Source organism: Cygnus atratus, chromosome 1, assembly GCF_013377495.2.
Source record: "Cygnus atratus isolate AKBS03 ecotype Queensland, Australia chromosome 1, CAtr_DNAZoo_HiC_assembly, whole genome shotgun sequence".
Classification (NCBI taxonomy): Eukaryota; Metazoa; Chordata; class Aves; order Anseriformes; family Anatidae; genus Cygnus; species Cygnus atratus.
In genome coordinates this window covers 198040193-198065192 of record NC_066362.1, presented here as the reverse complement: position 1 = coordinate 198065192, position 25000 = coordinate 198040193, and the positions used below count along the sequence as shown (strand labels likewise).

The 25000-nt window shown below is 38.1% G+C and overlaps 1 protein-coding gene and 1 non-coding gene across 4 annotated transcripts in view; both read right to left on the bottom strand.

Annotated features, from left to right (window-relative positions):
• The window catches only part of SLC36A4 (solute carrier family 36 member 4), an 85078-nt gene that overhangs the window by 36850 nt on the left and 23228 nt on the right, over window positions 1-25000 (bottom strand). For all 3 annotated transcript variants that reach the window (XM_035542643.2, XM_035542645.2, XM_035542644.2), the window contains 4 exons: window positions 22485-22712; window positions 21228-21326; window positions 8800-8969; window positions 3267-3436 (listed from right to left, as the gene is read on the bottom strand). In XM_035542643.2, coding sequence (XP_035398536.1) covers window positions 3267-3436; window positions 8800-8969; window positions 21228-21326; window positions 22485-22712 — 667 coding nt within the window. The remainder of the gene's footprint in view (window positions 1-3266; window positions 3437-8799; window positions 8970-21227; window positions 21327-22484; window positions 22713-25000) is intronic.
• Window positions 7600-7689, bottom strand: TRNAY-GUA (transfer RNA tyrosine (anticodon GUA)). The gene is given in 2 exon segments: window positions 7600-7635; window positions 7653-7689. It is a non-coding gene; the product is annotated as a tRNA-Tyr (tRNA).

Here is a 25000-nt window from a genome sequence, read left to right as displayed (position 1 = left end):
TGAAGGTTTGGTTCAGATGGGCCACATTAGGGGTGAAGTGTATGTTGCACACTTCAGATAAGGTCTCTTTTGTGAAGCATGAGCAGAGGAAATAGAACAAATGAATCTAAAAACACAAAGCACGTTTGTGACCATCCTCCTGCAGTAGTAGGTGTCACAAAGTGATCAACTAAATTATGAAAAAACATAAGCAAAAGGAAATTTTTTGGATGCACACTGCCTCTCTAGTAATTTGTCTAATTCTTCCTTTCTAACAAACCCCACCAGACCAAAGAAAAAAACCTTCAGAGTATGATTTTCCCTAGCAAATTTTATGATATACTGCAATAATAAAACCATGACCTCATTGATTTTTATTTGAGAAATTCAGCCCCCTTTCCCCCCTAAAATTAACAACAATGAAAGGCTGACTGATTTTTCAAATCTTCTCTTAAGAGGCTAGTGTGTTATTAGTAACACAGCTGAAGTTTCTCTGTTTAGATAGATAGATATATATACATATACATATATATTTTTAAGTAGGTAGAGTCCCTTTCATCAGTGCATAACCTCTGAGTGGTCCAGACATTACAACAGCTTCTGTCACCGACATGAGACTGATGTATCACTGAATTCTCTTCTAAAATTCAATTTCAAAGGGTTTTTTTGTTTGTTTGTTTTTTCAATAAAGAAACGCTTCCTGAACCTTTTTAGGAACCATGTTCTGCATTTAGTGAAAGTGAAGCATTATTTAAATCAGTTTTGGTTTAAAACCAGAATTCAATGAAAGTGAAATTCAGTGAAAGATGGGAAGCAGAAGGGGAGTGTAAGCATGGGAGCTTACACACAATATTGTTGGTGGAAACAGAATTATAGGCAGTAGCCTGCACAGAATCTGTACAAGCCACTTGGTAAAAAATGAAATGCCAGCTAGGATAAACACAACAGACCCTACAACAGGCTGGTAAATATTAAACATGTAAGAGTAAGTTTTCAGTTGTACATTTCTGTGCCTTGCAGTAAACAATTCAATACTTTCAGATATCCCAGTAACAACTGTAGCAGGTCCATTTTACAGAATGGCATCGCAGATAAGTTTCATTGACAAAAATTAGGTCCAATTTTGCATATTTTTAAATGAAATAAAGATATAGCACCCACATTATATTTAATCATTTTAAAGTATTTATTTTGTTTTCAAAAAAGAAAGACTATTAGCTGCTTCCTTGTAATGAAACAATCAAGTACCTGAAAAAATCACAACGGACAACTGTCTGAAAATAAAAATAAGAAGAGAAAAAGAATAGATGCCTACATACTTCTGGGAGAAAGGGACCCACCACCATCCATGCTTTATTGGATTCTTCCTGTCCCAATTCACCCAACTGTAGTTAATTATACCCAAAGACAACCACTCCATTTTCAAGTCTAGCTCATAAGATTACCCCATGCTTATTTGCTTCTATTTCTTCTCACCTTTCACAGAGTCCTCTTCCAGATTTTAAAGTTAATTCATTTTCTTTTTTTTACTTCCTTTTCTTTAAGATTGTTCCCCAGTTTCGCCTTCCCAGATTACCCATTAATAACAGAGCTCAATAATAAACTTGAAGAAAAAAAAAAAACACCAACAAACAAACAAAAAAGCTAGGGCTGAATATCATGGAGTCATTCATAATTTTCCCCAAGTCACATAGACACATGTACTTTAAAACCTATTCACCACATGCTTTGCTTGCACCTCTGAAAGCATCCTTTACCTACAAACTCTCAAAACCTACATCTGTAAACAACTGTTTAGATCTGCAAGTATTTTAGCTTTTCAAATACATTGTGCTATCTTTATCAGGGAAAGCTGTAAGGGACACATAAAGAGCAATAGGTAATGAGTGGAAGTTGAGGGCTACAGGACACCAAGATATAGTTAAGACCAGGGAGTTTATTGGGGTGGAAAGACACTAAAAACCATTTTGGAGCTTGAAGCATTTTGATCAAGGTGTCTCTCAAGTATTACAGGAGCTACTCATCGATCGTCAGTCTTAAAATCTTAAAAGTTCCACTACACACCATGAACACTAAGTATGATATACGCTATATCATGCTTCAGGAAATCCGCAGTTCCTGATTGAAGAAAGTTTTCACATTTTTTTTTAATGTATTTCACATAGCAGATGTGTTTTCAGAGCAGCACGTTATTAGAACAATGGCATTTCCCTTTGCTTATTGCAGTAATTAAATTGCACCAACATTAAACAGCTTCTCTCAACAGGCTTGACTTTAAGAAGGTCTCACTGGATGTTCAGGTTCCTTAGACAACAGAATTATTAAATGCTGCCCAGTACATTAACCACTGCTTAGTGTTCACCAAGAGAACAGAATGAAAACCTGAATTTGCCTTTTCTATCAACATTTTCTCCTCTGAAAAACAAGGTTTAGCATTTTTTGATTAACTGGAGCTTTTGGTTCTTTTTGAAGTAAGCATCTGGTTTTAGTAAAAATGGTGGAGTCATGAACTGTTACTGGAAACTATTTTTTATAATACTTCTGAGAAAAGCTTCAAATGTTATTCAGCACTTTTGATGGGAGCTGTAAGAGAGAACTAACTTCCTCCTCAGTTCATCATCTTCAGGAAGGTTGACACGAATGAGACCATGCTCACCATTCAGTGAGCACTGCTGATGACTACTGCTGTCTCCAGTACTTAGACTAGATGTGACAGAAGCACAGATGCAATAGGAAGGATGGGAAGAGTAGGGGGTAAAAAAAATTACAGACACCGAGGGCAGAGATGCAAAACTACTTTAGAGCACTATCTATGAAGGTTAAGTGGCCCTCCATGAACTCTGATCAAACATCTATATTTGCCAGTGATATTTAATGGACACACGGTGGCACACCGTAGGCTTAATCCTGAGGCTGACAAAGCAGAGAAAGGATTTCTTTGTGAGCAGCACGTACTGCAGATCACATAGAGAAATGTTGACATCAAATAGCCATGTGTATTTCTTTGAAAAGTTATTCTAAAAAAATATTTTCACATTGGCAGTTTATTATTGGCAGAGTGTTGTTCGAAGATACTTGGTTGTCAAATTGTTGGTCACACCTACTAAGAAAAGTGCACTTAAAATATAATACACCATTAGATTCACATGTTCATGAAAATCAAAACATACTGAATCGTTGAAAAAAAAAATCAGATTTGCTAACCTCCAGCAAAATATGTAACAAAATAAGCAGGCCTCAGCAATACACAAGAGCAAGCTTTTTATGGGTATTCTGTACATACTTACAGGTTGAGCAGACTAATAGTGTTCTCACCACAAGTTCACAGGGTAACTTCCACTTCTGCTCCACTTTGGAGGTAACAGCTGGAATGAGGATCTCTGCAGGAACGTAGTACTGGATCGAATAGGTCACAAAAATCCCAAAGGAGTACAGAATTTTTACAGACTGATACAACCTGTTCAAAACATTTGCACGCATTCAGGTAAGTTGCAAATTCTTCATTAAAAATATCTCTTTTTTTTCCTTTTAAGTAATTTTCTAACGTATGAATTTGAGAATTCATTAATAGTTAAGTAAGTAAACCCTCATACTTTTAATTACATCCAGATTCCTTACCTCATATCTAAGCTCATCATATTTAACAAGCTTTAAGGCCTAACAAAATATATGCATTTTCTCTTCAATGCATTTTTTTCTCTTCATTCTAAGTTTTACCAAAAAAATCTCCACAGTTGTTAAGTTGTCAACTAAATGCACTGGTAAAGTGGCTATAATTTACCTCCCCACGGCTATTCTTGGTTAATGACAGTGGCTTTTTTCTAAAAGTGTATATCAAAAAAATACACGACAAGTACAATAACTGGAAATTGTAGACAGAGTGTTCCTAAAAAGAATTTTCACGCTGGGGAGAGGACATCTCAGGAAATGTTATTTATTAAGATTTGAAAAAATACCTTCTAAGGCTGGAAAATATCCGTAAATGAAATTTTCTTGCTGTCTACAACCTCCTCTTCAGACTCACTAGATACAGAACACTATTAAATTATCGTGCCATGTCAGAAAAGAGAAATAACACTGAGGAAGTTTGGCTTAGTATTGTGTCATATATTATGAGTTGGTGGAAGTGTAAGTAATGGCCCTGATATTGAGAGTCAATAATGTAGGAAAAAAACTCTGTTTTGTATCAGAGTATCATCTGTCACAGGATTTCATAGGGTTTATAGCAACACAAAGGGGTACCAAGCTCTACTGTTCCGAGCTGTGCCAAACGTATGCCAGTAGTGGATTGACAGTATATGTTACTACGGAAAAGAAAATTAGTTTGATCAAAGTAAATGTTTTAATTTTATTTTTTTTAAATAAAAATCTTCTGAGGTACCTTAGGACCTTGACATTTCTATTCTTGTATTCTAACCTGTCTGTAAACCTAATAACTAATCAGGAGCCTTGTAAGCATTAATAAAATAAACTTGACTGGGAATGGCAAACAACAGCTTATACATATACAGTGAGCCCTAAGCAAGGTAATTGCATCTCCTTGATGCAATTAGAGCTTGTTCTAAGCTATAATATGAGGTTCAGTATCAGAAGTGGAAAACTGCAATGTTCTTCCTCCCAAATCTGCATTGCAGTTGTTACAAATCAATGCTTTTATTAAGGAAAGCCCTGATAAAGAATATGTATCACACATCTCTGGGTAGTAACCATACACAGCTGTCAGCAAGCATATGAACAGATGGGCTTCAAATTCAGAATGACCTTCAAAAACTGGAAAAAATATTTGGAAAAAAAATAGGTTATGATTCCATAAAGAGATGTATAAGTCTTTACACTTAAATTGAAATGAAACCTTCAGAAATGGTGGGTGGGTAACAAACAGCACTGCTGTTATATTTACCTTATTCTGTATTTTCTTATTTACCTTATTCTGTATTTACCTTATTATGTATTATTATTATACAATATTATGTATTATTATTATACAATATCTCATGTTTGTAAGGAAGAATACCCAAAACACACGTGAAGTGTTCAGCACTAAGCCCTGGTTTGATAAAACTGCACTTAAAAAATATGTAGGTTATTTGAGAACAACAATGAGACTAATTAGAGGTTTAGAGAACATGACCTATTGGGAAAGTTTGTAGATGAGGACTGTGTAGTCTAGAAAAGGTAACACTGAGGGAAGTTATAACAAAGATCTTCGGATACTTAAAAGATTGCTGTACAAGGTCGGCACGCTGTCCTCCATGTCCAAACAAAAGAAATAACAGCAGGATTAAACAGCAGCAAGTGAGGCTTAGTTCAGTGTTGGAAATGGCCTTCAAAGAGAAGAGAACAGTGAAATGCTGTCACAGATGACTACTTGCGGGGTTACAGTCTCCATCATTCAGCATTTTGACGGATGTGCTAAACACAGTAATGGTTTTGGTACACTGGCATGGTTTTGAGCAAGGAATGCAGCTGAGCTTTAATAGCCCTGACAGCCCCAATTTCTCTGCTTCTCCCCTCACATCTACAGGAGAGTTCGGGTTTTCTTTTGATTTTTGACAATACCAAAAGACTGCTTACAAGAAAAAAAGAATTAATTAGCTGAACAAATACAGAAGTAATTAAAAGTGTATATATGAGGAAAGAAGAAAAATACACTGTATTTTGGCTAACAGGTCCTGAACTATTTGTATCAAAAATTTGACCATCACTGCACAGAGCTCCATAAAGTCCTAAAGGCATATTTAATGGGATTGAAAAAACTACTGCACCATTAAGTCCCCATGTAAAGCACTATAGATAATTTAGGAGCCACTGCTTTTGTAATTCACTTCTTTTTGGTTGCTCAGCAGCTCAGTAATTCAGGGGACAAAACAGAGAGGCACATTTCTATCAGCCCTGCCTCACTGTCCAGATTCCATAAGCTTGGATGCATATTGGCCAGTTAACAATAAAAAGAAACTTATCAGCTCACCCCAGTTAGCCTTTAATCCTCAGGTTTCACATCACCCCAAAACTTTACAATAATAATAATAATAATAGAAATTCAAAAACAAGATTCAAAGCTTTAAAGCACCGTAGTTCAAAGCAAGTGTCTCCAAGACACAAATTTTTTAGCTCTACAAGGATTCAGATTGTTCAAATTAGGAAATATTTGTTCATATTATTAAATGAACTTCACTGATAATTTGCTACTATAGTCCAATCAGGAAAAGATAGCTCCCTTAAAAATGTTAAATCATTTATATGTGGCAGAAGAAGTTAAAAAAAGGTCTGCCTCTCCTAAGTCTACATTTTAGATTTTGTTGAACCTCTTAATGTGAAAATTGGAAACTAGTTCTTCTGCATAATTCTAAGGATATGAAACACCATTACAAATGTATTCCAAACCAGATAAATAACTGGATGCAAGAAAGAAAAAATATTTGATGTAGTAAAATAGAATGTTTTTATAAAGTTGTTGTTGTTAAGGAAAAAAAAAAAAAAAAAAGAGCTGAAAATTACTCTCTTTTCATAAAGCCAATTTTCAACATATTCTAATTAAGACATTATGCTGACCAACAGTTTGTTCTCCAAAACACTTTCTAAATTAGAACTGGAGCAAGTCTCTTATCCCAAGGCTCTGGCTTTATTATTTTTGCAGTAGGAGCAGTCCTCTGTTTAAATTAAACTTAAGGACTTAACTGGTCTAGGGCCTGTATATGCCTTCTGATCAATTCTTTGATGAAAAAAAAAAAGCAGCAGCAGAATTTTATTTTTCTTTATCAGGAAAGACTTACTTGTAGAACAGGGATTGCCCAGCTGGAATATTAAAAACATAAGCCAAATTTCATTGCTTAGCTACATCCCAGGCTCTTTTGCACAATCACTTTCTTGTGAAAACTTGTCTGCTCCTTGCATCTCTTTAGTCCAATCCCGCCACTTACTGGCTTTTTATGTGAGGACCAAATAACAAAATACTGACATATGGTTGACTGGAAATTTGTTTTGATAGCACAGCTAATTGCACGTATTTGCTCAGCAATACTGTTTCAAGTAGACCCTCAGTACCGCAAAGCTATAGATGGCATCGTGCATCATAATCCACAGGTGTACCACTGAGCTGCTTCTCCTAATTCTGGGTGGTGCTCTGGGGTACCATCCAGGGCGAGAGGAAAACAGACTGTTTGTTATCTCTACATATGTGCTCTGAGCAAGTGCTCTGAGGTTATTAACTTATAATGCCAATTCCCCACCTTATAGAGCACCAGTTTCCATCTCTTTTATTATCTCTTTCTTTGCATTAGGTCTACAAAGGCATCAGGATAAATGTCATGTTATCATCACATCTGCACCGTAGCCAACAGCTCTTTGAAAATTCATATTTGTATTTAGACAGCAGCTAATAAACCTCATCCTGTTTGCATGAGCTCAACAAAATGCAACAGAGAAAGACAGTGAGCGACTTTATTCTACCTTCCTCTTCTTCTCTTTTATCAGCATATATCATCATTGAATCATATCATTGAATCATGAGGGTTGGAAAAGACCTCCACGATCATCTGGTCCAACCGTCCCCCTACCGCCAATGTCACCCACTAAACCATGTCCCTAAGCACCACGTCCAACCTTTAAAAGGACAGTGTCTCCTTCGAGCCGGAATCGAACCAGCGACCTAAGGATTCCCACGGGTGGTGCCTCTACAGTCCTCCGCTCTACCAGCTGAGCTATCGAAGGGACCTGCCTGAGGCCTCTGGCTTTGACACAGGAATCCAGAGCTACCATTTAAAACAAACTTTTCACTAATTTTATCAATTATGAACAATACCGTGTAATATCATAAATGGAAGTATTTTCCCTTTCAGATGCATCACATAGACATAAAGCGATGCAGTAAGTGTTTGAAGACTTCCGTTTTTTTTTAATGTATATGTATGCTGAATTAAAGTTCACAATTGAATATATATTATAAGCAATACGCCTCAAAAAACAGAACAACTCAAACAAAACAAAGCAAAAACCCAACCAACTAAACAAAAAAACAAATGATTAATGGGAATCCTAGCAAACAGAAAAAAAAAATTAATCTTTCAAGACACATTTTATTATCATTTCATGTATTTTTCACTGAAATCAGTCAGGCAATTGAACAAAACTTTTGGAAAATATTAAAACAGCACAGTGACTTTAATACCTACCATATGCATGCATCCGTAGATGGATACATAACAAAAAATGCTAACCAGATGGAAGTCTTTAGCACTTCAGCATATGACATGTGGAGCTCCCATAGCATTTTTAAAAAAAGCTAAATAAAAATTATAACCCCAAGACACTGGCAAGTGTAAGCTTCATTTTCCTGATAGGAAGCCATTTTAATACATTATACACAAACTTGTGTCTAAACTATGAACCTATTCAGCTTTGATGTCTTCTATTCCAGTTGTTTACCTTCTAAACTCAGTCATTCCTCTAAAAAAAGGTCACTATATCAGGATATCCACTTTAAAACTAGCTGGTTTCAGAAATATACTGTATATGCAAACTGTATGTATCATCCTTCTATACCCTGGGAACTAGCTCCTGCTGGAGATGGAATCCTCTACTACAACAATCGTTGATCTGATCATGCTCAATTCCTTCTAATGTGCAAGCAATTGCTGACTAGGGTCACTGTTAAGCCTTAGAAGGCACAGAGATAGTATGTACAGTGTAATTTTAAAAGTCTGAGCACCTATCAATTGTAAGCAGGGAAGCAGAGATGCATTGAACAACACTTCACCACATGCAATCTTTTTTTTTTTTTGCCTTCTAGATTAAGGATTTTAAAGTCACATTCTCACTTACCACTTATCTTGTGGCAGGTTTAAAGTGATGCTGCCTTTGATTTCATCCCCAAAGCGCAGATACCCCAGGGTGGCTAGTGAGATATACAAGGTCATAACTATCCCCATGCCGATGTTCAGTGCCTGTGGGAACCGCGTGGTGTCCTTCATTCTGTTTTCCAATGGCAGTACCTGGAATCAGAGGGAGAGCATTTACATTTTATGTCCTCATGGTACAGAATAAGAATGTTTTTCTTCTTCCTTTCAAAGTTAATTTCTGAAATTTAAGGGGTTGTTATTAATAAATAAGACTACTCTACAATAATGTTTTACAGCCTGGAAGATCACAGTGTTTTATATACCATATAGAAATGCTCAGTCAATTACTGAAGAGCACCAACCAAGAAACGGTTGGAAAACAGCATCATTTTGAAAATATGAAGCCGTATTCATAGGTTAGGAAAACTAACAAGAGAAACTTATGGTGCCTGGATGAAAATGCATATGCAATGTGAGTACCGTTAATGTTTTGTAACGGATTATGCTCAGGATCCCAGAGTAATTCCCCAGTTTTTATGAGGAAGGTCTGCACTGTCAGTCTCCATCACAGACAAACCTATCATGCAGGTGGTTAACACAAAAGCTGATGCTGAGCAGTTAGCTCTCCCTGGAGGGGAAGCTGAGTCCATGAACTCCTAGAATATGGAACTGTGCTCTTGGTGCTCGTATTCATTTTGCTGACACGGGTGTGGCCAGGCATACTAAGCAGTGCTTTTCCTAAATGTAGCATGGGTGCTTTGAGCCTGAACTGTAGCCAAGAGAGCTTGCAGGGCTTGCCATCACTTCAAAGTGCGGAAATAGGCACTGCAACCATTACTGCCTGCAGCCTGTTGGAGAAATTCCTTTTACATATATTATATAGAGTACAGAAAAATGTGTTTAGTAAGCTCCAACATAACCTTGTAGTCACCAACACAGAATTTCAAGTCAGGGCAGGAAATCCAAGCAACAAGATCACAGTAAGTGGCAAATAGTGCTGCTGCTCTCACCTTGAGTTTCATCGGTGTAACAGAGCCTTTGATGTCTTAATGAAGACGCAGACTGAAGGTATGCAGACACATGGCTACAAGTATTAAATTTACTGCCAGGTAGGATGGACAGATTCTTTTTTTTCTGTCCTCAGTTGGGATTAGATTGTTTTAACATAACACCTTATTAAGAACCTTGAAGAATGCAAATTCCATGTAATTTCCCCTTAATTTGGAAATTTCCCGTTCTTGACTTGCTACAAAACATTCTGGAACAAAGAATCAATGGGTAGCATTTGGGCCTGAACAAGTAATAGATATACTCATTTGGTGCATACACTCTGATGGTTATAAATGCAATTTATAAATATTTTCTGACTAAGTTCTGCCATGTTCTACAGCTTCCAGGAGTCCCAATAAGCATAAATTGTTACAGTAAGACCTTATTCCAAGCTCCATCATCCCTGCAGAGCTTTCATGGCAATTCCTTGCTCAGCTTACAGATATGAGGAGACTCTTAATAAGTTCTCAGGCCCTGAGATTTGATTTCCAGAGTCTTCAGCATTCATTTCCTATGTTCCTGGCAGGAGGGCACTGAACTCAGATACATATACCAGGCATGAAAAACTTGGGGGTTTCCTGAGGATTGTCTGCCCCTCTGAAGGGCAGCAAAAGCAATCTGTAGGAGACTACTAATGGGGGAAAAAAAAATCCTGTGGCTTCACTGTCAGAGGGAGCTCAAATCTAAGACCTTTTACTGGCACCACTGGACTGTTCATTATGATGCCTTCTTTCAGACAAAACAAAAAAAAAGCCATGCTGATTTTTTGGCAGGCTACTCATAAAAAAATACAAGAAAGAAAGAAACTGCTTACTTTTTGGCTACACCTTCAATTAAATAGCACAATATTGTATATTTATGACAAACGCTGGCTATGGCCATTCTAAAGAACATTAAAAGAAAAAAGACATTTACATGACCGAGCAGTCCAAGACAACAGATTTTAATAAATAACTATGACCAGTAATAACATTTCACATATATATAATGCTTATTGTAGAATATCTTCCACTCCCTGTCCAGAAAAAAAGACAGAAGTTCAAGAAGGTGTGACATGAGCCAGGGCTTGTTCTTTCTATACCACTGTTGGGCAGCTGCTGGAGAGATTTTTCATTCTGAATTTCCTTCAGTGCCTGTATAGTCCCAGTTGCAATGACTTCATGTAGCCTAATATTTTAACTGACAGCCGTAGAGGTAAGGCTCTTTTTGCAAATGCTTTCTAGGGTTTTTTCGCTTTCTTTTGGAACACCAAAGCTGAACACTTTTCTTGTCCTTTTTTTGGGAGCCAGAAATTAATTTCATTCTTATATTATTTTAAATTATTTTCTTAAAAAGCTAAAACCCTAATTAGATGATTGAATGGCTTTGAAAGAACACAAACACACCTCCTATTTTCTCTAGCTGTCCAATACTGGCATCGGAACGTATTCTCTCAAGAGAGACGTTGCATTAATTCAGTATCTCACACCAAGACTTCGATGCTGCTCTATGCTATTCAAACAACCACCTCTGCTCTAACAGGCAGCATTATTAGCCTAGTCCAATGCCTTCCACGCTCTTCAGACCTATAAAAATTCACCAAATATATTACCATTGCGCAACCTAGTGATGTGAAATACTACGTTGAGGGAAAACTGTGGTGAATAATCTTCTCTACCAAGCAAGGTCACCAGAGGCAGAACACAGAACCATGAGATCCAGAAGAAGAGTTAAGTTTCAGAGTTTGGGGGATTTATTTTGAGTGGATTTTTCTCTGCTTATGATTTCCATGCTCTGTCTGTTTCCTTCACGGTCTTTCTCCCCCAGTCCACACTAGTCCTCTGTCATAGCTCTAAACACCTATGAAATTAGTTTTTAAACCAAAACCTGGTCATTTTCAAAAATTCTTTTTTTCCATCATTTTTCTCTCTCCTCAGCTGATAAATTTTCCATCTTTTCCTGTCACCTGTTTCAGTGAGATATTCCTATAATTTCTGAGATATGGGCACATGCTGCTACTATCATCTTCCTTAGACCTTAATACTTGATTCCTTCAGTAACCATCAACCTTTGGTTTCTGAATTTAACGGAAAGTAAGTTTAGAAGAAATCCATCTCCCCTTAATCCACCAAACGATTAACTCAAAACTACCCGTAATTTACTGGCAAAGCAGCATCAGCTAATCTTTGAAACAACCTGGCTAATCTACCATCACGCATCATTTAAGGTATCACCCCTTTCATCTCAAGCTGCTTGCAGTACCTGGAACCACCCCCCAGTAACAACGCTGTCTCCTCATTACTTGCCTTGAATATCCTGGTTACAATTAGACTGCTTTTTAGATGTAAGCTCCAGGGGACTGTCTAATTCTAATTAGAAATCTCTACTATACATTTTTTTATTACCAGACCCAAAATAACAAGCACAAGATAATTCAGCCTGCAGATAATCAGATTGATTTAATTGTCACTGCCACTGAAAACTAATCTTTTAATGGATAACTCAGTAACAGATGTGTTTAATGTTTAAATATATATGCTAATCTTCTCTTCTTTCACAAACTGCCACTAAAATGACAAGAATGAAGCAATCCTCCTCCTTTATATTTTTTGAATAAGTATTTCAGGTAGAAAGGGATAAGGAGCATGGAAAACAACTGTGCAGGCTCCAGGACTGAGACAGTTAAAAACTGACAGGACAGAAGCTCAGAAGCCCTAGCAATATAAAGGTTTTTGTGATTCACATCTGACATTTTAACATTATAATCATCAAAAGGAGTAATGATCCTATTCTGAAAAATTAATCCACCTGAAATAGGAGAAGGAAAAGACACTGACCTTTTTTTTTTCTCAGAAGAACAGAAAGCATCATACGCCTCCATTTGAAATGATGGCACAGCACCTTGACATCTAAACTACTCAGCTGTTTTTTTCTGTGAAGCACTAAAACAGCTCATATACAAGTTTAGGAATACACAACACTCAGCTTTCTAGTATAATCTTCAAATGCCTTCATCATTATGACACTTTTCTCTTCCACGCCTTCTATTTCCCTTACAATTTTCTTCTAGTGCTCTTGACAAATCTCCTCTCCCAGTGTGCAACTTGTAAGGCATAAAGTTTATAAGAGAGCCAATACTGAAGCGTGACAATGTTCAACAGTGGATGATTAGGGCTCTTTCATATTCCAGCAACACATGTATTAATAAAAAGTTCTGGATTTAGGAACTCTATTCTTCACGGAACATTCAAGAAGATTACTGAATTTAGAAGTACTTTGACAAAACCGCATGTTTTAAGCCACATAGTAAAATCACATACTTTTTTCTTTTTAACTGTTGTTTATATCATGCTTGATCTGATAAATGTAAATGGTTTCAGGACATGTAATAGATTTAATTTACAAAGTAGATACATTGGCAAAGTATTTAAGAGGTAAACTAGAACTTCATTTTTATGTATTGATATATATACATGCAAGCATACAAAGCAATGCAAAACACTGTTCAGATGGGGGGGAACGATTACAGCTGGTGAAGTTACGATGACATCAATTACACAAAAGCTACCAAAACCTAAGACTAAGAAAGCAAACATTTATTCTAATTAGTTGCTTACTCCAGGAAAAGTTACTAACAGTTTTGTGGCTTCACAGCTATATTTAAAAGAATAGTCATACAATGAAGACTCATAATTAAATACCAGTTAGATAATTCAATCCACTGCAGATCAGTCCTCACTCATAAGGTACTAGAAAGGAGGAAGATACCTTAGCTAAGACAATTACAAATAAGTGCAAAATAGCAGCAGCTCAGAACAATTACTGGAGAATGGGCAGGGAGGATGAAAAAATCTGACAAAAAAAAAAAAGGCAAAATAAGCCACAGAAAATGCTTCTACCTGAAAGTAGTTCTTATGCTACCTAATTATGTGTATAAGTCTTTCTCCATCTTTACTGCACGCATACTTAATACAGAGGAGTCTTCCATCTGAGGCAGGGTCACATCCAAACAGAAGAATGAGCTTTTGTGTCTCATGGAAGTCGTGTATCATCACACCACTAAATCTGCTTGCCATGAGCTGGCAAAGCGGAACGCGATGGCTTGGCACTCTGTTACTCTTCCTCTCTTCCCATTTCTCAAAAGTCACAGTATCACTTAAGGACTGAGAAATGTTTAAGATAAGCAAGCAGTATATTTAAATGCCTTTATTTTCTTATTTGTGCAAATGCATGGGTGTCTTGGGTTTTCTAAGGGAAAAGAAACATTTGAATATTGCATGCATCAGGTATGGGAAGCTACCTAAAAAGTTATATTCTGGAGTCTTCTGTTTCTATTAATCAGATATGCCATAAATGTAAGAAGTATTAATGTTACAGTATGAACAAGATACTGGCTGGAGGCAAACAAATAGTTTTGCAGGGTAAACGGAAATTCCTCCACATGTATGAGGTGCAGGATATAGGTAAGGAATATTTAACTTGATAAAGATGTGCATTGGGCTTATGTGGCAAGGCTGGCATGGGGAGAGGGGGTGGCCTCTGTGAGCAGAGCCCAGCAGCTGCCCCAGTTCAGATCAGAGCCAGCTCCAGACAGCGCCAAAAGGGACCTGCCACTGGCCAGAGCCGAGCCATAAGCGATGCTGGGTGGGCCTCTGGGAGAGCAGATTGAAGGAAGGGAAAATCTGCTGTGCTACAGCAGCTAGGAGAGAGGGGTGAGAGCTGAGAGAGAAGCAGCCCTGCAGCCCCCAAAGTGAGTGCAGCAGGAGGGCAGGAGGTGCTCCAGGCACGCAGCACAAGTTCCCCTGCGGCCCGTGGAGAGGCCCCTGGTGGAGCAGGCTGACCCCCTGCAGCCCATGGGTCCCACATGGAGCAGATCTCCACGCTGCAGCCCGTGGAGAGCCCCTGCAGGAGCAGGCCCCGGGCCTTTCAAAGTCCAAATACTGACATTTTTTAAATGATAATCCACTTAGTTTTCTCACTTTAAATCTCCTGGAACTGGTTAGATGGTGCTTAATGGGATTCCAGAGCCTGTCTTTTGGTATACAAGCACAACCCTACCTCCTACTGCAAAGCTCTGATATCCAAGTTTAAAAGTGGTTTTAATAGACGTATTCAAGAAAAAGGCTAAAATATCAGAAGCCCTACATTACAAACCTGAAATTAATGTTAAGTAACATTTTCTCTCTGCTAGGCTAATCAGTCTGCAGAACTCAACAAGAAAAAAAGAATGCACTGAATCCTATGATTTTACTTAACTGAGCATATTTATATGCAATAGAGAAGCCAAATTATACACCTTGTTTAAACTTTATGAATCTAATTTATCCTCCTACCCCCAAAGCTTGTATTAAAATATCATTTCCACGTTTGGACCTGTTTTTATACCTTGAAGAAGAAAGTCAAATGGAATTTCACAGCAAAATATTAATTATAACTATGATTGTATAGATAAAACATCATGCAAAGTTATCACATGCACACAGTAATGCTACAGACATATCCAACTCTGAAGCCTGCAGTGTTATACTTTTCTGAAAAGTATATCCCAAAGTTTTAACTGCATCTTAGGCCCAATAGGCAGCACAATCTGAAGCTACTTTTTAATTCAGTCACAAAAATTTCACATTCTTTATAAAAACAGACCTATTCACCAGTGGAATATGAAAGTGGCTCTCAAACGTGGTTCTTTAGAAACAACTTTACACATTCTGTGAACACATTCATTGTATGTATTACTTGCAGCTCCGGTATTTAAAATGTACGGTTGGTACCCTCTTCTCTACTGTGGTCTGCATACCAACCCTGTGACTTCTCAGGCAGCTTTATCCAGCACAGGGAACCACAGCCAGAGAGAAGCTAAAGCATAGATGGAAGGCAGCAGGAGAATGTTCTCCCATACCCAGCAGGACATTGTCCTCAAAGAGGTCCACTGAGGGTTAGAACCATAGAATATCCCCAGCTGGAAGGGACCCACAAGGATCATCGAGTCCAACTCCTGGCTCCACGCAGGACCACCCAAAAAATCAGACCCTATGTCTGAGAGTGTAGTCCAAACACTTCATGAACGCCAGCAGGCTCGGTGCCATGACCTTGTCCCTGGGGAGCCTGTCCCAGTGCCTGACCACCCTCTGGGTGCAGAACCTTTCCTAGCACCCAGCCTGACCCTCCCCTGTCCCAGCTCCATGCCGTTCCCTCGGGTCCTGTCACTGTCCCCAGAGAGCAGAGCTCAGCGCCTGCCCCTCTGCTCCCCTCGTGAGGGAGCTGCAGGCTGCCATGAGGCCTCCCCTCAGCCTGCTCTGCTCTGGGCTGAGCAAACCAAGGGACCTCAGCTGCTCCTCATACATCCCCCCCTTTAGACCCTTCACCATCTTTGTAGCCCTCCTTTGGACACACTCTCATGGTTTTATGTCCTTCTTATACTGTGGCACCCAAACCTGCACACAGTACTTGAGGTGAGGCCGCACCAGTGCAGAGCAGCGCAGGACAATCCCCTCCCTCGCCCAGGTAGCAATGCCGTGCTTGATGCACCCCAGGGTGCGGTTGGCCCTCCTGGCTGCCAGGGCACACTGCTGGCTCATGTTCAGCTTGCTGTCAATTAAAACCCCCAGAGCCCTTTCTGCAGGGCTGCTCTCCAACATCTCGTTCCCCAGTCTGTATGTATAGGTAGGGCTGCCCCTTCCCAGGTGCAGAATCTGACACTTGCTCTTTTTAAACTTTGTATTGTTGGTGATTGCCCAGCTCTCTAATTTGTCTAGATCTCTCTGCAAGGCCTCTCCACTCCCAGCAGAGTCAACAGCTCCTACCAATTTAGCGTCATCCACAAACTTACTTAGTATACCATGACCTGTGTCCAAGTAATTTATGAAAACATTGAAAAGAACTGGCCCTAAAACGCTCTGCAGAAGCCCACTAGTGAATGGCTGACAGCTTGATGTGACCCTCATTTCAAAAAAATCAGTGTTAGAATATTTCCCCTACAGTCTATTATTTGGTTCAAAGAAACCACGCAACCAAACTTTCCACACTGTGTACTGTCATTATGAATTTACAACTATACTCTTTCTACATTAGCCACTTCCCTGCTACTAACAGCAGAATCAATTAAGTCTCTTTAAAAATAAATCCTCCCAACTGTATTAGCTGAGGTGCAGCATTTTGTACTGTACCTTACAGATTATTTATTCCTCTATTCAAAAGTTATGTATTCCTAGAAGGAAGACCATTCTACATAGAATGACAGTGGTAGAGAAACCACACTGAGGGCCTATTTCCTCTCCTGTCAGATTCTACATAAGATAACTGAACTTGCCAAAAAAAAAATCTAAATTTCTTTTGCTTCCATATTCATAACATTAAACAATCTGGCTGTTCTCAGATGAATGCAGTGAAATACTAGTGTCATGCATGTTTCAAGCCAAGAAAAGAAAAAAAGTTATGGCCTCCGAACTGTTTAAGGCTAATTTATTGCATAACAGGAATCAACCATAATAAAGTTATCTGATAAAACTAAGACATTAAGGCTTCTGTTTATAATGCAACGTTCTGGTAACTTCACAGAAGTAAATGTTACTTGCAAGACATTCCAGAATAAAATCTAATATCATGTCTCTAAAATAAAAACCAAGATTAAGGAATCTTGATTGCCTGCAATCAGAAAAGACAATTTAGTAAATGTTTTGGGTTGTTTTTTGCTTTTTCCTTAACAGAACGATCCAACCATATGAGTATCAGAAGGCCAGTAATTAAGACACAGAGTAACAGGTTATCACACATCAACTATACTACAGCAACTGACTATGTGAGTATTCTTAATCCACTGCAAACTGGAGCAAAATTCATTAGCTTAGATCTCAGTGAAAGAATTTTAAACTAACATTTTTCACTTTGCATATGCAAGAGGTCACAAACATGCATACAAATCGCAGTTCAGTCTCTGATGGTAATTTATTGAGCAGTAATAACAAATTACTAATTATATCAATGACCAAGAATTGTATGAAATATTAACTATGTTAAGTGGAAATGTGTCGATTTGCTTTGCTCATCTTTTTTATTTCATGCTTAAACCACTTTACCAGCATTAAATGAAGTGCTAGCTGTTCAAATACATAAAATCTTTTTCTTTCTTTTTTTTCAAATCTTCACTATGGTGCATGCAACTACAGTATAGGAATGTACAGTACACATTATGCACATTAAAAATATCCCTGAGAAACACAGACATATTAATATCATTCTGCATATAAGAAATAAATACCTTACACTCTAGATTTTCAGTTTTACATCCAAACACCCACAGAATGGTTGAGGTTGGATGGGGCCTCTGGAGGTAATCTGGATCCAGCCCTTGCTCAGGCAGGGACAGAGAAGGTTACCCATCACCACGTTCAGGTGGCTTTTGAAAACCTCTAAGGAGGGGAGACTCCACAACCTCTCTGGACAACTTTTGCCAGTGCTGTCACCTGAACAGTAAAGTGCTTCCTCATGTTTAGACAGAACCTCTTGTGTTCAGTTTGTGCCAACTGCTGCTTGTCCTGTCACTGGGTACCACTGAAAAGAGCCCAGCTCTGTCTTCATTGTGGCCTCACTTCAGGTGTTTACAGACATTGATGAGATCCCACCGAGCCTTCTCTTCTCTAGGCCGAACAGTTCCAGCTCTCTCAGCCTTTCCTCAGAGGAGAGGTGCTCCAGTCTCACAATCATGTTGGTAGCCTTCCATTGGACTCTTTCCAGTATGTTCAGGTCTCTCTTGAACTGCGTGGCCCAGAACCGGACACAGGACTCCAGGTGCAGCTTCACTGATGCTGAGCAGAGGGGAAGGATCACCTCTGTTGACCTGCTGGTGATACTTGGCCTAAGGCACCCAGGTTCTTAAACAAAGTTAGTCTTCTTAGCAGCAAGGGCACATTGCTGACTCGTCTTCAACTCGGTATCCACCAGGACCCCCAGGGCCTTTTCTGCAGAGCTGCTCTCCAGCATGCCCTGGTGCCTGGGTTGTTCCTCCCCAGGTGCAAGACTTTGGACTTCTCATTGCTGAACTTCAAGAAATTCTTGTCAGCCCACCTCTCCAGCCTGTCAAGGTCCCTCTGGAAGGCAGCATGGCCCTTTGGTGAATCAGCAGGCCATGCTGCCATCGAGAGGGACCTTAACATTAATTTTAATTTGTAAAGACAGACATGTTGTTTGAATGGTCTTGTGTGTGACGTAGACACACACACAGTATATCAAACTATACTGAACATGAACATTGGTTTCTAAATATCAGTAACAAAGTGAAAGAACTAAAATGCACCATTTGTCTGCATTGAAAAATAAATTATGATCAAGTAAGTGAGACAGACCATACAGAAATATACTCAAAAACTATGCAATGCTAATATCTAATAATATTGAGCAATATGTTCATGTTTTAGAAGTACAGTAAGAATGAACCACGCTCTTGAATAAACAAAGGAAAAAGGTCCACAGCTGTTAAGAATGTCATTGGTAACAACCAGGGATTCAATCAAGCACAACGCTCCAGGCAGCTCCTTAAAGGTTTACATCAGTAGTCAGCGTTATTACTATTGATGTATATTTAAGGAATTGACTAATGTGGGATCTAACTTGCCAAAAAATAATTACTATAAATCAATTCACTATCTGTAATTCTGTAAGCTACAGCTACCAAATAATAAGCCTTCCACATTTTTCTGAGATTTGCATGGACTCACACATTTCCTGACTACAATTACATACCCACATCCCACGCAGATCATCAACAACAAATCCAATACAACTATAAATATATCAGACCTACTGTATATGCCTTGCATTTAGCCACACACAGTAAGTGCAGTCTGGGAAACAGTGTATACAGACAGACCATACAACTTAAGAGCAACAAGTTTAACACATCCCAACCTGTCAGATTCACTGAGCATGGTTTGGGTTTGTTTTTTGTTTGGTTGTTTTTTTTTTGCCCAAGAGCTACAGGCATCAAACAGCCCAGGCCATTTTCCTGTGAAAGAACTTCCAGATGACCAAATATTCTTCCATATATATATATGCATATATATATAAATATACATATTTATGTGTGTGTGTATATATATACACACACACACTTTCAGATGACTACCAAATGTACGGTAGCTAAACCACTACATCAGTCAGTTCACAGTCTGAGAAACCACTGAAAACAGTTTGAGAAATGGAGATTCACTGTCACTAGACCCACACATCCTGTTTGTGAAAACACTTTTGTAACATACTAGGAGTTAGGACTTCTGCTTTTCAGCTCTTCTGGCAGTAATACAGCAGCTGGATCAAATACACTGCCTTGATTCAGAGCTGACAGTTCCAGAAATGAAAAGATATTTGAAATCTCAAAACATGTTATGCCAATGAAAGACAATAATCATTTCAGACAAAGTGTATGCTGGTTTGGGTGTATAACATTTTGGGGGGCAGGGGAAGGGTTGGTTTGTTTTGGTTTATTTGTTTGTTTTTGTTGTGTTGCTTTAGCTTTAGTTTTAAGCACATAATAACACCTGCTGAAGTATGTGGTTATATTAGTAAAAAATGAAGTGCATATGGTAATTTCCCAACAGTTTAAAGACATTATAACCTACCATTCCCAGATGATGCTTTGGCTGTTTTTAAAATTGTAACGTGAAACAAAAGCATTAACTAACTTGCAAACTTTGCTACTATGAGATGCAATCAGAAAGCCCTTAGATGCAGTAGGATGTGAATATAAGAGATTAAAAAAAGATTCACTTTTAGAAAACACATTTTAGGAGTGACAAATAACTGACTTATTTCAGGAAACAATGAGGAACTGAAGTTCATTGTCAGAAGTCTATGAATCAAAACAATATTCTGGAATTTCAAGCCTTTTTCTTATCACCATTGCTATGAAGCCATCCCTATAGACAAGTTTGAGGTAGGAAGAATAATACTTTTTTGATAAATCACTTCTGTCCTCTGTGATCCCAAAAGAAAAGAAAGATGCTGAATACGTTTCTTTTTTTCTTCACTCATCACTTCAAACTGAGCTGCTGAATCATCATAATTACAGAATCACATTATTATTAGCTGAATAGTGAATTATGATTTTAATCTATTTTAAAACTATTTTTAATCTGTTTCGATGAACTACAGACATCCTTGTAATTGGGAAGGTGCTAAGTGTTCAAGTAGCAATCAGTATTCACTAGAATACCCTTTGACAAGGATGTTCTGTCCTCAACTTTTGCCTTAGATAAAGTAACACATTTCATGACTGGGAGATTAGTGCTTCAACAAGAAAAAACTAAGCATCAACAAACTAAAAACTGCCTGTATTTCATCATCTGTCACAAACTCAGGTATTCTGAAGAGTCAATGATGAAGACTTACCACACCAATTCCTTCAAAAGCAAATATTGCTGTCCCAAAAAACAGAGGATATTTCTTCCAGCCAACCACAGGAGGCAGTTTTTGAGGATCTGCTATATCCTAAAGAAATCAATGCAAAACAGTGCTATTTAAAGAATGTCAGCTGTTCCTACAATTTTAATTGCTGTCTAGGAAAGAAAAATCTGTAGGTGTTGACAACGGAGTATACACTGCTAGTTATACTCCATAGTTTTCCCCACAAGCTTATAGTCCTTTACACGCAATTATAGCTTCCTTCCCACCCACTCACAGACACTTGCAGATGTATTTATTCTAGGTTCTTGTTACTGACATTAGAAGTTTTCATATTTAAAGTGTTACTCTGGTGTATATAAGTGAGCATCAATTAAAATGAATGGGAAGACTCAAGCTTAACCGTCTAAAAAATTAGGCTCCCCTGAGAACATTGAATTTTCTTATTCTTCATACTTTACAAGTATTTTTCATAACCATAAGGGATAGTTAAAAAAAAAAAAAAAGTATTTTTAACACAAGCTGAATTCCTGCAGAACAATTAATTGCTGTTCAACTCCCACAATGTCTTTTGTGTAACTTCTACCTCCTCCCATAGCCGATACCTCTAAATAATATCAGTGCAGACCATATATCTAGATACTGTGCATGCAACAGAGTTTGCCATTTATACTTTTCAAAAACTGTAAGAATGAAAAAATGTAGAGGTTCCTGGGTGTGATTTTTTTTCAGCCTTCAGTTCAATTTGTTCTGTTCTGAAATGCCTCCAACTGTTAAAAACAGCAGCAACCCAGAAAACGTAAAAACTATTCAACTTCTCAGGCGATAGAAGTATGCAATATCTATTCTTAAATATGTAAGATAAATCTTTTTTTTTCCCTGATTGTACCGGAAAAATGCTATAAACAAACATTGTTGTTGAATCAGTGCTTCTGTTGCAATGAAACGACTGGCCACAGATGAAGCCTTTGAACTTCTGGGTGCGACTTCTACTCACTCAAGGATTCAGAGACTTCAAAATTTGTATGCTCCGTATCTTAAGTGCAGTAATATTGCCATTTCTTTCAAAAAATACCATAAAGGTCTCTTTAATGCATGTCTCAAGTATTAAGACATCTCCTTACCTCAAATTAGAAGATAATTCTGACTTTCAGCCATTGTCGATCAGTATGTTTCAGAGACCAACTACCCCAAGCAACCACTAAGACATCACATTAAAACAAATTATAAACTTGTTATACTCACTCTAACAATATACTGGTAAATGATCACAAGGCTGACAGCCATGGACAGATTGGCAAGCAGTGAAAGCAAGGACAGGCTCTTAAGGTCACGAATAAAGACCAGGAGGATCATAAATGGCAGGAAACACAGCATGTACACTCGTAAATCCGTACTCCTTTTCTCAGAAGAATTGCTGGCGGCACTGACATTTATAGAAGCAGACTTGATTTCCAAGAATCCTTCATGGACCTGTAGAAAAATAAATAAAAACTGGTAGCACTGAGTGTCTGTACATGGACACACTGCTGTTTCTCTAGGGTGGAATATACCTCTTCACTTTACCTGCTGAATGTCAGGCATTTTGGTTTATCTATACTCTCAATGCAGAGAGGAAAACAAGGCACTGAGCAAGTGTTTCATCCTTGTGAAATGATGAAATCAGGCCCTAAAAGACCTTGTCTTTAACCCACCGACTAAGGAGGAAATCCACATGATCAGTTTAGATTAGATGCCTGCCTTTTAGAAAGCAAGCGTTCAGTCAAACAAATGTGGGCAAGATGGATTTAGGCCTAAACACTGGAGTGTGAATTTTCCTAAAGTAAGGAATGGGTTCATATGACCAAGTACTATTAATTGTCTGAAGGTTCAGTGCCTAATAACCTTATGCCTTTGCAATCCACATCATGTCAGCATACACACAGAATGATGGTAGAATATTCATCTGTCTTTATTTTAATTCAAATTATTTTATTCTTAACTTCACTTTTCCATTAATTAACTTTAACTCAACTGTAAAAGTTGTGCAAATAATAAAAACAACAATAAAATAAAATAAAAATAAATAAAACATAGAGCTGTATACATTAAATCAATATAAATTCATACTGGTAGATAAATAGTAGTACACAACGTGTAAAAGTATTAAATATCTTGTATATATTATTACCATAATTGCCCATAGTGCAGTTCAGAAGACTGAGCTTGGGACTATTCACAACTCTCACTGGATCTTTTGGAAGAATGTTAATGTGGTTATAATTGGTTGGGCACTGGGACAGGCTCCTCAGGGCAGTGGTCACAGCACCAGGCCTGCCGGAGTTCAAGAAGCGTTTGGACAACGCTCTCAGACATAGGGTCTGATTTTTTGGGTGGTCCTTTGGGGACCCAGGAGTTGGACGCAATGATCCTTGTGGGTCCCTTCCAACTCAGGATATTCTCTGGTTCTATGATAACTGCCGAAAACTGTTTTAAGGAAACATTCTGTGCTGTGTGTACACCATGACCAAAACATCAAGAGCTGGTGGTTATTCCGCTTGCTGCAAAATGAAAACAGTTCACATCCATTGTTTAAGTCTTATGCCTTTTCCCTAGGAAGGTGTACTCTTTTTCCCTTTGATTGTATTTGCCATCTTATAAATCAGTATATGACTGCGTTTAATTTGTTCACACTAGACAAAGCCTTTGGCATGATGAGAAAAGATACCTAGACAGTGGAAAAAAAATTGCTTCTTTTTTTTGCTTTCTTTTTGCTCTCCAAAATGTCCATTGTTATCTGTGCAAGTGAAAATAACAAGATGATAGATCCTCTTTTAAAAAGTCAAACACGTGAAGCTGCTACAATAAAAAGGCCAAGTATTACTATTACATACAAGTTTAAATGTAGTCACAAGAGTCCTGAGCAAACAGCACAATTACCAATACCTTATGACATCTATTTCATTTTATACGTCACAATAACTCAGGGTATTAATTTTCCAGCTTGAGGAAGAAGAGAAGAGGACAAGTTGGAGATACAGTAGGCAATCAAGGGATCATTTGTACTGTGAGACTTCCAGAAGGTAGAGGGAGTTATTTAAAAAGTTCTGTGGTCAGAATTCTATTTGAGTTCAGATCTACTGTGATCTCTACAGCTGCCAAGATGATCACCTCACACCTCCAGGTTGTGTTAAGTAAAGAGTGGTCATACGTAGCCTTTAAAAGTATGTTTTATTTTCACAAAAATACTGAGGAAGGCACTGAGACAGAACATACTATGCCTGCTCATAAACTCTCCACAACCATCATCAGGTGACAGACGTCTGTAAAAAAGTCAGCTAAAATTATCAAAATGTGACTCCCTTACCCTAGGTTCTTACCTTCCACTTGCATGCTTCAAACATGAGTTATATTTCTGTAACAAACTACAACACTGTAGTCCACTTTACAACAGAGTGAACATGGTACCCTTTCTTGCCACACTCTTCCCTGGCCCAGTATTCACCAGGGAAAGGAAATAGAAGTTAAACAGATTCTCTAAAATGTTATTATTTGCAAGAGTCTCATCAGATCCTGTTTTGTGAAATACAGTTGAAAGGCAGAAGCCAGGGCAAAAACATTCCAGCTGGAAGGGCAAAAAAAATAAAAAAGGCAATTCTGAACCTGCTCCACTCAGATTTATATTTTGAGTAAACAGATTTGCAGTCACAGCTGTCTTAGTCCCAGTTACAAAAAGCACCTATTTCTGGTATGTTTTTAACTCAAAAGCTCCTCTTCCACAT